The following is a 14093-nucleotide window of genomic DNA, read 5'->3' on the forward strand; positions in this document are numbered from 1 at the left end:
AGTTGTTCTAACCTCAACTATTCAAATTACCCTTGAGTTCCCAAAAGTAGAAGTTAAAGGAAAAAAAAAAAAAAAAAAAAGAAAAGAAAAAACCTGCTGTTCCTTCCCTAGATAGCATCACATTAAACCTAGCCAAATTTCTGATACAGTATTAAGAGAAAAATAAATATTTTTTAAGTGTCCTATTACAAATGGGATTATATTTATAAAAGAGCATAGCTTTTCCTCCTCTGACTCCTAGAATTCAGGACTGAAACACGGTGATAGAGAGACAGAGCAAACTCAAACAAAAAAATTTCCAAAGAACCTATTGTGATAAATGATACATGACAAAATTACACTTAAACAGTAAAGGAATCCAGGGCCCAAAGGAATCCAGCAGAAAATAAGCACAAACAGTGTAAGGGTTTTCTACTCCTAATTCCTTTGACAAAAATGACAAAGTATGGTTCTTTCATGTAATGACAGGGAGGAATAGGAAGCTTGAGAACATAAAACATGTTGCTTTTCAGAAAGGGAGATGGTGTCACATATATTATATTTCAGGTTGGCAGTTTTATTTGAAAAGGGTCTCTGGATCTTTGTTTTTAAGAATGGGGAAAGATTGGGACTTTCCTGGTGGTCCAGTGGCTAAGTTCCCAATGCTGGGGGCTTGTGTTCGATCCCTGGTGAGGTAACTAGATCCCACATGCCACAACTAAGACTCGGCACAGCCAAATAAATACATAAATGTTTAAAAAAAAAAAAGAATGGGGAAGGATAAGAGTGGTATAAAAACGGGAGAAACACAATAGCTTCACCTCAACATTTCTGACAGACAAGACTATCTAAAGGCTAATTTTAAATTCAATTAGCACATCCAGGGAAAAACACGCAAGCAAATATATTTCTAAACAGAATGCCAAAAGAATGCTGTTAGCACATTTGTAATTTTCCAGTTCTTCCTTACTACACTTAACCAACACCCAAACAAATCAGTTTAAATACAATTTCTCTTACTTATGTCTTTTGAAGCATCACTGCAGTCAGATTGAGTCAAGTAACCATCTGCTGCAAATACAAATAGAGCTACATTCAAGCATTATATTACACAGCCTTCCTAGCAAAGCTCTTACGTGCAAGCTGTTCTTGTCAAAATCAGAACCATTGTGATGATACATCTTAATATTCAATCAGACTTTAAGAGTGACAAAAGTCCACATATGGATGACAGCTGTTTCTTCAGTAAATATTTTCCCATTTATTGAATGGGGACTTATGCCAGTTTAGGATATGTTCCATCAGACATTTCAGCCTGAACTGCTTGGGGACGATTAAAACAATAACAAGTATAATATTTTAGTTTTCAAATCTTTGCTACAACTTACATCTGAAAAAAGCACCAGCTCTTTCAACTAAAGTTTTACACTAAGCCATTAATTTGAAAGTATCCTTTCCCAATAGTTACTGGTAAAAAAAAAAACTGGCTTTAGAGAACTTTATACAATACCATAGTGTTTGTAAAATTAAAGCATAATTCCTATATTAATTTTCTAATTATATGAACAGAGTTTTTGGGAATTTAAACATGTATACCTATATTTTGAAAAATTATGAAATATTAAAAAAAGCTGAATGAGCCTATTAGCTAAAAGAAGTTCAGATAAAATAAGGTCTCTTTTTAACCAATAGAGTGGCTTGTAAAATTGGAAAGTCAAAGAAAAAGTGAAGATGGATTCTGATGATTAATTCTGTAGCTCCATAGTAATATAGTGTTTATACATCAGTAGTTAGAGAAAAAAACAATGGTTTCAACTAACAAAGACAACCTTAATGTTTTACTAGTACCGTTGAACATGTGTTATGCCCTTTCATAAATACTAAATGTTGTGTTGGAGCTAAGTTTGTTAATATTCCATATTTCAGGTAGTATTTTTGAAGTCTGCTAACCACAAGGTCCACTGCTAAATAACTTAAGTCTCCTCTCTTTAACCTAAAACTATGCTGAGGGTCTTCTCTGGCAACCCCAAAGCAATTCTTGGAAGAGTAGTGGGTTGTTTGTGTCTTAGGTTAGCTCTGCAATACTGATGTGTTAAGGAATTGGTATGCCCCAGCTTCTGAATGGTAGATTACAACTTCTTTTTTCCTTCCTGCAATGCAACTGCTCAAATAAACATTAAAAACATTTTATGAGCCTGTCGTCTTACATTCCACAACTCTTGTCAGACTCTAATTTTTTTAAACGGAAATTACTTAAGATCAAACACTATAAAGAAGAATTTCTTACCCTGCTGTTGGATCTACTGCTATTGCCTTAGGATTATGAAGTTCCAGGTCAATCAGGGTGACACACACAGACCCGTTGTAATTACACACAAAGATCCGATCACTGACATGGTCCACAAAGTAGAGATTTCTGGTGAGCCAGTCAATCGCCATTTGTTGCACATCTGAAAAACACACACACAAAATCACTGAATCACAGGTGCGAATCTAGTATCATAAGCCAAAGAGTACATAAGTCTGCCCAAACCACCACAGAGGATATTCCAAAAGTACAGGTAGTTTTATGATTAAAAAAAAAAAAACAAACAAAACTGCAAGGATAATTTCTTGCTATGCCAAAGTAAGTAAGTAGTTATTCTGTAAAATAATGACTACTTCTTGATACCTTTCTTCTTGCTATCTAAGGACTGAGGATGACCTAGATAAAAGGACAAGGAGTTTCTAAATCCTAAAGAATAGGTATTTACAATAAAATATTTCTCCTAGTTTTTGCATTTGTCCAAATAGTTCATTTAACCCAATGGGCATAAGTGGTTCAGTGACACAGCTAAATGCTTTAGTAGTAAGAGGAGTAAATACTTTTTGTGAACTAAGTAAACCCTTATTTTCAGATCCTCTTCTATTAAAAAAAAAAAAGGAGAGCTATAAATACCTTTATTTACAAAAAGTATCCAGTACTTGGAAATAAAGCAAAAGGAGGAATAATATGTTCTTTTGATGGCATATGTAGGCAATGAAAACAGGATTGCTCAAAGATTGATTAGACCTCTAGAAGAGCACTGTTGAACACTACTTTCTGCAATATTGGAAATATTATATTATCTATGCTGTGCAAGAAAATAACAACTAACTGTGTGTAGTGAGCATTTAAAATGTGGCAGTGTGGCTGAAAAACCGAACCTTTATTGAATTTCACTTTAATTAATTCAAATTTAAATTTTAAAAAATGAGGAAGCTAGTGATTCAGATGGATGGTGAAACTCTAGAAGAATGTATCTGTTTTTGTTTTTGCTTTTTAACACCTTTATTGGAGTATAATTGCTTTACAATGTTGTGTTAGCTTCTTCTGTATAACAAAGTGAATCAGCTATATGTATACATATATCCCCATATCCCCTACCTCTTGCGTCTCCCTCCCACCCTCCCTATCCCACTTCTCTAGGTGGTCACAAAGCACCAAGTTGATCTCCCCGTGTGATGCAGCTGCTTCCCACTCTCTGGAGAGTTTTTATCATAAATGGGTGTCAAATTTTGTCAAAAGCTTTTTCTGCATCTATTGAGATGATCATGTGGCTTTTCTCCATCAATTTGTTAATATGGTGTATCACATTGACTGATTTGCCTACACTGAAGAATCCTTGCATTCCTGGGATAAACCCCACTTGATCATGGTGTATGATCCTTTTAATGTGCTGTTGAATTCTCTTTGCTAGTATTTTGTTGAGGATTTTTGCCTCTATGTTTATCAGTGATATCGGCCTGTAGTTTTCTTTTTTTGTGACATCTTTGTGTGGTTTTGGTATCAGGATGATGGTGGCCTTGTAGAATGAGTTTGGGAGTGTTCCTCCTGCTATATTTTTGAAGAGTTTGAGAAGGATGGGTGTTAGCTCTTTGTATCTGTTTTTGACTTGAGTATTTTCTATTTGATCAGAACTACACTGTGAAATTTCATGCTAACCTGTTGATATTTATCTAGTAGAAAGGATAACCCTCAAAATTCTAGTCTCTTAGCCTGTGAGGCACTGACCATTTCTATACCTAACTACAGATCTCATTTAAACATTCCTTTTCTTTAAGATGCCTAGAAGCATTCAATTCCACTAATGCTCTTAGATCATCAGTATTGGGCTGGTTCTCCCAATAATGTCATACATAAATTTCTGGTCCATATTAATTCCTGAATTTTATGACAGTCATATATTTATCTATTGAAAATTATAATTTGATACCTCCTTGTTTGAACTTAATATGGATCTGTGATTCATTGGCTAAGTAGAGTTTCTTTCTGTAATCTGAACCTAAATACTCTTCTTGCTCTATGCTTCAAAAAGACTCTTGGTAACATGTTGCTATGTGAATGATATTCTTTCAATAGAAAACTAACATAGATGCTTATGCCATCATTATATTCATAATGGTATATATATATTGTCAAAGCAAGGTAGAGAAAGCAACAATTTTGTGGGAATTTCTATCAGTCCCTGCAAGGGCAAGCAAAAAGTAGATATTGCAGTTCACTGGATGCAGATTGTCAGTCTATCAATTACAGTTTCATTTCTGAATTACACAGTCTTTATGGAAACATAAGCATTTAAATGTTCCACAAAGTACATGAATCAGTTCAGCAGCCAGGAGTTTTAAATTTCTGAACTATTTTTTTCTGGCTCCAGAAGTGTGGAAATGTATACTTAGCTTTGTTTTTTTATTCCCTTTTCATTATTATAGCAGCTAGAGAACAGAACCCACTGTTTCAAATGCCATTTCAGATACCTAGGGTTCAGATAAATTATGTGCCAAAGTCCATTCAATGACCTATCTCTCATGCTAGGCATGCAGTTGGTTTAGTCTATACAATTGTAAATTCAGACAAAAGAGCCATTTGACAGCATTCACAACTTCTTTCAACTCTGTATGGCTGCAGAAAGATGCTCTGTTACTGAAACAATAGGTATTGTTAACAATATCCTAGTTTGAAGCGGCAAGGTCTCACTAAAGAACCTAATAATTAGCCAAACAGTAACTGTGGGAATTGGCATTGTTTCCTTTTCCTATATTTGAAGTTTCTATCTGCTTTTAATGTGATGTTTATTGAGATTAGAGAATTAAAGCAATTAAACAAAGAGTTCCAGTAAGCAAGCCGATAGATAGATAGATAGATAGATAGATGACTTGAACATTTTAGGAGATTTTTACATTACAAAATTGTGTCTAAAATTTTAGTAAGACCCTTATTACTTTAGTGTTACTAGAAAAAAAATTACATATGTTCCTGTTATTCTGTTTCTCTAGTTGCCTTTTATTCATTCTTCAACCAAAAGTGCCCAGGATTTTGCCCTCACTGTTCTTTTCAAATAGCTGCTTTATGGTCATTCAGAATTTCTTACTTGCCAAAAGCAAAGTTTGCTTTTCTGTTCATATCTACAACATCTGAAAGTATTGACCACTTTCTTCTGAATCATAAAATAATCTAAATATCAATATTGATAAACTCTTAAATTACAGTGAAAAAATATTGAAAGTATTTTGAAACTTGTTAAAATATTATGTAAATATAAGTAACTTTATATTTTTAAAACCCAATATATGTTAGGTGTAAAAACTTAAAGTTGTACCCAGTGGAAATTAATTTAAAAATTCAAGGGAAAAGTTTTTAAAAAGAAGATACTTATGATAATGTATAATTGGATAAAAAAATATTACATCAGCTTTTTCATCACATCATAAGGCAAGGAATTAATTAACAGAATTGATGAATGCAGAACTTAAACACTTTTGATTCACTACAGTGCAATATATGCTCAGTGTCATGGATTAAATTATTTTCCCTGCAAATTCACATGTTAAAGTCCTAATGCCCAGCACCTCAAAATGTGACTATATTTGGAAATAAAATCTTTAAAGAGATTATTATATTAAAATGGGGCCATTAGGGTGGGCTCTAAACCAAACTTACTGATGTCCTTATAAAAAGAGATTAGGACATACAGAGACAACACTGGGGCTACCTGCACTTAGAGGAAAGGCCATCAGCAAGCCAAGGAGAGAGGTCTCAGAAAGTTCAAACCTGCAGCACCTTGATCTTGGACTTCCAGCCTTCAGGACTATGAGAAAACAGATTTCTGGTTTTTGAGCCACCCAGTCTGTGAGGTTTTGTTATGGCAGCTCTAGCAAATAATACTACTCAAGTATTATTTCAAGTATTATTCAGTAGAGTAGTTTATGCAACAAAATAATTGAGAACAAAGTCAAAATCTTGCTAAGAAAAAATATAAAAGGAATGTCTGCATGTATGTTTAATGTCATACTGGACCATTGTCTAATAGGCCCTTTCAAAGACTGTTTAGTTCCTCTAGGGAATATACCTTTGTTTAATTTACAATTTAATATTGATTAGGTCCCAGTCTCTATGAATTTAAATATTAATGTGTAGATTGATACATTAAAAATAATTTTTGTCCAATAGAGATGCAAATGATTTCCATCAGGTAGTAAATATAACCCCAGTTTTACTGTCCAGTATGACATTAACTAGTTTTATATCTCACTTTATAATCTTAATCCAGAATTTTTTCTTTCACTGATTGTAAATACTTCAGTCTTTTCTGTACTTCTTTGAACCAGATTTACCATCCTGCTGGTTCTCTTATTAACAAGCTAAATAATTCCTTAATATACGTTCATTAACTATTTGTACAAGTCATGTTTTTAACTTTTTGAAAATTATATATTGACAAAGTTGAGTACTTGATTTTTCTTTAATTATTTGCTATATTTAACTAGCCAGAAATAGCAAATATAAATGTCCACAAGATTAGAAAGATAACATAAATAGGTAAAACCTGTTCAGAGGGATTATGAAAAACCTAGATGATGACTTAAATGTATACATCTCCCTGAAAAAGAAAACTCAATTTCAGCTGATTGTTTTGATACAGAAATGCTTTATTGTTTCAAAGAAGCACAAAATAAGAATTTCTGAACTTCATTTGAAGTCTGCCCATTTTTAAATATGGTAAACTGATTTTTTTTTAATTATAAAGTATTTTGTGTTTCAAACAAAACCTGTCTGTGGCTAAACTGGATCAAAGGCCTCTAGTGTGATTATACCAAAGTAAAGCAGTGTATATCATTTAGTTCAGCCTAATTCCCTACTTAGAGTATGTTCTACTTCATAAAAGCCTCTGCTTTTGTAGTAAATAAATATAATATCCAGTTTACAAAGTGTCCAGGGGATTAAATCAGACAACACACATTAAGAATCCAGTAAAATGACATGTAGTAGGTATTCCACAGATATTAGTTGCTTCCCAGAGGGAACTAAAAGACTACACTTTAGCTTATGTCTCTGTGACAGCGTATAATGAGCACACACTAGAGAATAGCACAGTACTAGCAATACATAAGCTAAATGATAATAAGTTAGTAGTTTTGATAATCTAAAAAATGTGTCCACAAACATTTTGATACTCCCCCTTGCAAAAGGTAGAGCTTAATTCTCCTCCACTTGAATGTGGACTGTTCTTTGTGACTGGTTTGTACTAAATAGAATGTGGTACAAACTTAGAGAACAAACTTATGGTTACCAGGGAGGAGGGGTCAGGGTGAGGGATAGTTAGGGAGTCTGGGATTGACATGTACACACTGCTATATTTAAAATGGGAAGCCAACAAGGACCTACTGTATAGCAGAGGGAAATCTGTTCAATATTATGTAACAATCCCATTTATTATGTAAATGGGAAAAGAACTTGAAAAAGAATAGATACGTGTATATGTATAACTGAATCACTTTGCTGTACAACTGAAACTAACACAACATTGTTAATCACCTATACTCAAATATAAAATTAAAAGTTAAAAAAATAAATAAATAGAATGTAGTAGAAATGACACAGTGTGATTTTCAAGACTAAGTCATAAAAGGTATTATAACTTCCATTTTGCTCTCTCTCTCTTTGGATCACTCTCTCTGGTGGAAGCCAGCTGCTATGCTATGATGATATACAAGCAACCTTGTGCCAAGGCCCATGTAGGAAAGGAGAGAAGTCTACTGCCAATAATCACAAGAATGGGCTTGGAAGCCAGTCTTCCATTCCCAGTGAAGCCACTGGATGCTTGCAGTCCTGGCCCACATCTTCATTACAACCTCATGAGAAACCCTATGACAACCACCTAGCTTAGCATCCCCTGAATTTCTGACTCACAGAAAGTGTAATATAATAGATGTTTGCTGTTTTTAAGCCACTAAGTTTTGGGGTAATTTGCTATGCAGAAATAGAAAACTAATACACTAGTCAAATCCTTATAATTTTTAAAATTAGATTTTGTTGACTTCCCATCACTTGGATGTTGTTTTTAGACCTATATCTAAACTACACTATCTATACCAATGACAGTTTTGGTTCCCTTAAATTACCTGTAATTCAACTTAATGCTAAATCATGAAGGATATTCCATAAATGCTCATAAATGAAGCCAGGGAAATTTAAAAATAACTTGTCTTGAAATTTTCTGCTCTACTTATACAAAATATGGTTCTGTGATGAAACAACTATATTTGGGCATGATCAAGATGATCCCTCACACAGTTCTCTCCTCAAGAAGGGTAGAATTAGGGCTTCCCTGGTGGTGCAGTGGTTGAGAGTCTGCCTGCTGATGTAGGGGACACGGGTTCATGCCCCGGTCCAGGAGGGTCCCGCATGCCACAGAGCGGCTGGGCCTGTGAGCCGTGGCCACTGGGCCTGAGTGTCCGGAGCCTGTGTTCCGCAATGGGAGAGTCCACAACAGTGAGAGGCCCGCATACAGCAAAAAAAAAAAAAAAAAAAAAAAAAGAAGGGTAGAATTAGATAGACATTGCTAGCATCATGAAGGAAATAAAACAGGATAATGACTTCAGTGACTGATCACAGAGGGCATTCTAAGGAGGATGATATTTGAACTGAGCTCAGTGTGACAAGAAGTTGTTAGGCGTGTGGAGATTTGGGGGCAGAGCCTACCAAGGAGGAATGAGCTTGGCATATTCTAAAAATGAGTAGAAGTAGGAGGAGCTATATCATAGCTTAAATATGGATGAACAATGAAAAGATGACTAAGTAAAGATTGGCAGAAGTATGTAAACTACAGTAAGCAGATGGACTTCATAATAATTAACTGTAAAACCAGGGGATTATTTTGTTTTAAATGTGATTTTTAAATTTTTATCATACAGTAAGTGCACATGATTTAAAAAGTAACATCCCATCAAGGCTTACAGTGAAAAACAGCAGTGTCCACTTCACCTCTCTCTACTGTCTTTCAGTTGCTATAGCTATTTCAATTGTATTTATTTCCATAATTCTATATGGCATGTCTCTACTATAATTTTAAGGTTTTTAAAGTTTGTATATAATCTATTAACTTTCTATTACACATGATTAGGAGTTAATTCTTTATACCCCTACACACACACACACACACACACACACTCACACTTTCTCTCCCCCATCTTCCCACAACCTTAATTTTCAGTTAAATTAATACTCAATGTATGTAATTATGACTATATACATTTTTGTTGTCAAATGAAAAAAGTACTATACTATGATTATACTTCCTTCTCGAACAACTGTTGTGCTTTTTTAACATTCTGAAGTTTTTTCTCTTTGCTGTAATTAATTATTGCATAATTAAAAAAAAAAAAAAGAAAAACACTTCTGGGAATATAAATTGGTGCAGCCACTATGGAGAACAGCATGGAGGTTCCTCAAAAAACTAAAAAATAGAGTATCATATAATACAGCAATCTCATTCCTGGGCATATATCTGGAAATGATGAAAACTCTAATTAGAAAAGATACATGCACCCCAATGTTCATAGCAGCAATATTTACAATAGCCAAGACATGGAAACAACCTACATGTCCATCGACAGATGACTGGATAAAGTAGATATGGTACATATATACAGTGGAATATTACTTAGCCATTAGAAAAGAATGAAATAATGCAATTTGCAGCTACATGGATGGACCTAGAAATTATCATACTAAGCAAAGTAAGTCAGAAAGAGAAAGACAAATACCATATGATATCATTTATATGTGGAATGTAAAAAAAAAAACAAATGAACTTATTTATAAAACAGAAACAGACTCACAGACAGAAAACAAATTTATGATTACCAAAGGGGAAGGGGGGAGGGGAAGGGATAAATGAGGATCTTGGGATTAACAGAAACACACTACTACATAAAAAATAGATAAACAACAAGAACCTCCTGTATAGCACAGGGAATAATATTCAGTACCTTGTGATAACCTATAATGGAAAAGAATCTGAAAAAGAATATATATATATATATATATATACACACACACACACACACATATATATACACATACATACATATAACTGAATCACTTTGCTATACACGTAAAACCAACACAACATTGTAAATCAACTATACTTCAATTAAAAAAATAAAACCCAAAAATCTCTGAAATTCCTCTCTAAGTGGAAACACACAGAAATCTACTGACTTCTTTTGCTTTTGACATCTTTCTTGTTACCTGCCTTCTTCTTGCTCCAATTTGTAGTGGCTGATTCATAGCCATGGTCTTGAGGCTTCCTCTTATCAATCCATTCATTGTTTAACTGCTTTAGAAATAAAACCTCCCATTTTCTGCTCAAGTAGGAGGTAAGAACTCGCCTGGCTGTAGAGACTGGGGGAGGGAATTTAGAAGCCTACCTATTCTCAAAATAGGTTCTAAGCTAATCCTCTTATTTCTAGCCCTATCCTACATTTGCCTTCAGAAGTGCCCAGAGTCTCTAATTTTTGAGCCTTTCTGGGGCTCTTCATCTTGGCACCACTTCTGTACTCAGCAAAGCAGAAAAACATTAACCTAATTCATTTATCATTTAATCATCCATTCTTTATTATCCAAAATTATCTCACATGCTTTGTCTCCTATCTTTTTCTCTTTATCATTTTTGGGTTAATACAATTAAAGACTTAAAAAAAAAAAAGCTGTACTTACAATGGAATTCCAGAAAAGAACGGATATACTATAAACACTTCTGCTCAATCTGCAGTGTTTAACAGAAAGTCCCTGGAGACAGTTTCAAGCGAGGAAGTTAGACAGCTGTTTAGCACTATTTAAAAGACAATTCTGGGTGCTATGTAGATGAAAGGGGAAAAATATGAAAGCAGATGACCAATCAGGAATATCCTGTAATTTTCAGCAGAGATATTGTGGCTTCAAAGAATATCAGAGCAATGGTGAGATTATGCAGCATACACTCACAATATTTCCTTTGTCATCATTAAATATATAATCATATTTAAAGGACTGTATTTAAGTCATATTCTAGCTTACGTGAAAGAGACAAGAATGACAGAAATTTTGAAGACACCAAAAAAATCATAAATATTCCAAATACATATTGCTTTTATACACATTTCTGTTCTTCTCATATTTTATGACTATTTTAACTTAAAACTTTTACTTCCATTCAAATATTGTCCGTTAAGCTGTAATATTGTCTTCACTGAAGAGAGTTATAGTGTTTCTAATGTAAATACAGAGAAGAGCAGGTAAAAATGAAATTAAAAAAATAAGATTATAAGGAAACTATTTTGCATTCCCTGATTTATGTGTCTCTTGGTTTAGGTGGGAAATTAACATTTCAGTTTTATACCACATTTCTTTGCTAGAACATTTCAAAATCCCACTGAATGATGAGATGATGTAATTGCATTTATTTTTATATGTCACCACAATCAAGAAGCATGTGCTTACATTATCCCTAGATTATATTAAATAAACTGAATTGAGCAAGCAAAGTCTCTGTCTGCTTGGTATAATAATTAAAATGGTATCAAAGAAGTTCGGGAGCAGAAGAAAGAAGAGCTACAAACTGGCAGGCTGTGGAATGAAAACCACATTCACAGAAAGATAAACAAGATGAAAAGGCAGACGGCTATGTACCAGATGAAGGAACAAGATAAAACCCCAGAAAAACAACTAAATGAAGTGGAGATAGGCAACCTTCCAGAAAAAGAATTCAGAATAATGATAGTGAAGATGATCCAGGACGTCAGAAAAAGAATGGAGACAAAGATCGAGAAGATATAAAGAAATGTTTAAAAAAGACCTAGAAAAATTAAAGAACAAACAAACAGAGATGAACAATACAATAACAGAAATGAAAAATACACTAGAAGGAATCAATAGCAGAATAACTGAGGCAGAAGAATAGATAAGTGACCTGGAAGACAGAACGGTGGAATTCACTGCTGTGGAACAGAATAATAAAAAAAGAATGAAAAGAAATGAAGACAGCCTAAGAGACCTCTGGGACAACATTAAACGCAACAACATTCTCATTATACAGGTCTCAGAAGGAGAAGAGAGAGAGAAAGGACCCGAGAAAATATCTGAAGAGATTACGGTCGAAAATTCCTAACATGGGAAAGGAAATAGCCACCCAAGTCCAGGAAGCGCAGCGAGTCCCATACAGGATAAACCCAAAGAGAAACACGCTGAGACACATAGTAATCAAATTGGCAAAAATTAAACACAAAGAAAAATTATTGAAAGCAGCAAGGGAAAAATGACAAATAACATACATGGGAACTCCCATAAGGTTAACAGCTGATTTCTCAGCAGAAACTCTACAAGCCAGAAGGGAGAGGCATGATATACTTAAAGTGATGAAAGGGAAGAACCTACAACCAAGATTACTCTACCCAGCAAGGATCTCATTCAGATTCGATGGAGAAATCAAAAGCTTTACAGACAAGCAAAAGCTAAGAGAATTCAGCACCACCAAACCAGCTCTACAACAAATGCTAAAGGAACTTCTCTAAGTGGGAAACACAAGAGAAGAAAAGGATCTACAAAAACAAATCCAAAACAATTAAGAAAATGGTCATAGGAACATACATATCGATAATAATTACCTTAAAAGTGAATGGATTAAATGCTCCCACCAAAAGACACAGGCTTGCTGAATGGATACAAAAACAAGACCCATATATATGCTGTCTACAAGAGACCTACTTTAGACCTAGGGACACATACAGACTGAAAGTGAGGGGATGGAAAAAGATATCCCATGCAAATGGAAATCAAAAGAAAGCTGGAATAGCAATACTCATATCAGATAAAATAGACTTTAAAATAAAGAATGTTACAAGAGACAAGGAAGGGCATTACATAATGATCAAGGGATCAATCCAAGAAGAAGATATAACAGTTATAAATATATATATGCACCCAACATAGGAGCACCTCAATACATAAGGTAACTGCTAACAGCTATAAAAGTGGAAATCAACGGTAACACAATAATAGTGGGGGACTTTAACACCTCACTTACACCAATGGACAGATCATCCAAAGTGAAACTAAATAAGGAAACAGAAGCTTTAAATGACACAATAGACCAGATAGATTTAATTGATATTTATAGGACATTCCATCAGAAAACAGCAGATTACACTTTCTTCTCAAGTGCGCATGGAATATTCTCCAGGATAGATCATATCTTGGGTCACAAATCAAGCCTCAGGAAATTTAAGAAAATTGAAATCACATCAAGCATCTTTTCTGACAACAATGCTATGAGATTAGAAGTCAATTATAGGGAAAAAATGTAAAAAACACAAACACATGGAGGTTAAACAATACGTTACTAAAGAACCAAGAGATCACTGAAGAAATCAAAGAGGAAATCAAAAAATACTTAGAGAAAAATGACAATGAAAACATGACGATCCAAAACCTATGGGATGCAGCAAAAGCCGTTCTAAGGGGGAAGTTTATAGCTATACAAGCCTACCTCAAGAAACAAGAAAAATCTCAAGTAAACAATCTAACCTTACACCTAAAGGAACTAGAGAAAGAAGAACAAACAAAAGCCAAAGTTAGTAGAAGGAAAGAAATCATAAAGATCAGAGCAGAAATAAATGAAATAGAAACAAAGAAAACAATAGCAAAGATCAATAAAACTAAAAGCTGGTTCTTTGAGAACATAAACAAAATTGATAAACCATTAGCCAGACTCATCAAGAAAAAGAGGGAGAGGACTCAAATCAATAAAATTAGTAATGAAAAAGGAGAACTTACA

The 14093-nt window shown here is 34.1% G+C and overlaps 1 protein-coding gene across 1 annotated transcript in view; it reads right to left on the reverse strand.

Moving 5' to 3' along the window:
• The window catches only part of LRP1B (LDL receptor related protein 1B), a gene marked incomplete at both ends in the record, with an annotated part of 1860945 nt that overhangs the window by 940964 nt on the left and 905888 nt on the right, over positions 1–14093 (reverse strand). Inside the window, one exon of the mRNA XM_079710778.1 lies at positions 2267–2429. Within this exon, the coding sequence (XP_079566904.1) occupies positions 2267–2429 (163 nt within the window). The remainder of the gene's footprint in view (positions 1–2266; positions 2430–14093) is intronic.

The sequence above is a fragment of the Hyperoodon ampullatus genome (genome assembly GCF_949752795.1).
Source record: "Hyperoodon ampullatus genome assembly, chromosome: 8".
Taxonomy (NCBI): Eukaryota; Metazoa; Chordata; class Mammalia; order Artiodactyla; family Ziphiidae; genus Hyperoodon; species Hyperoodon ampullatus.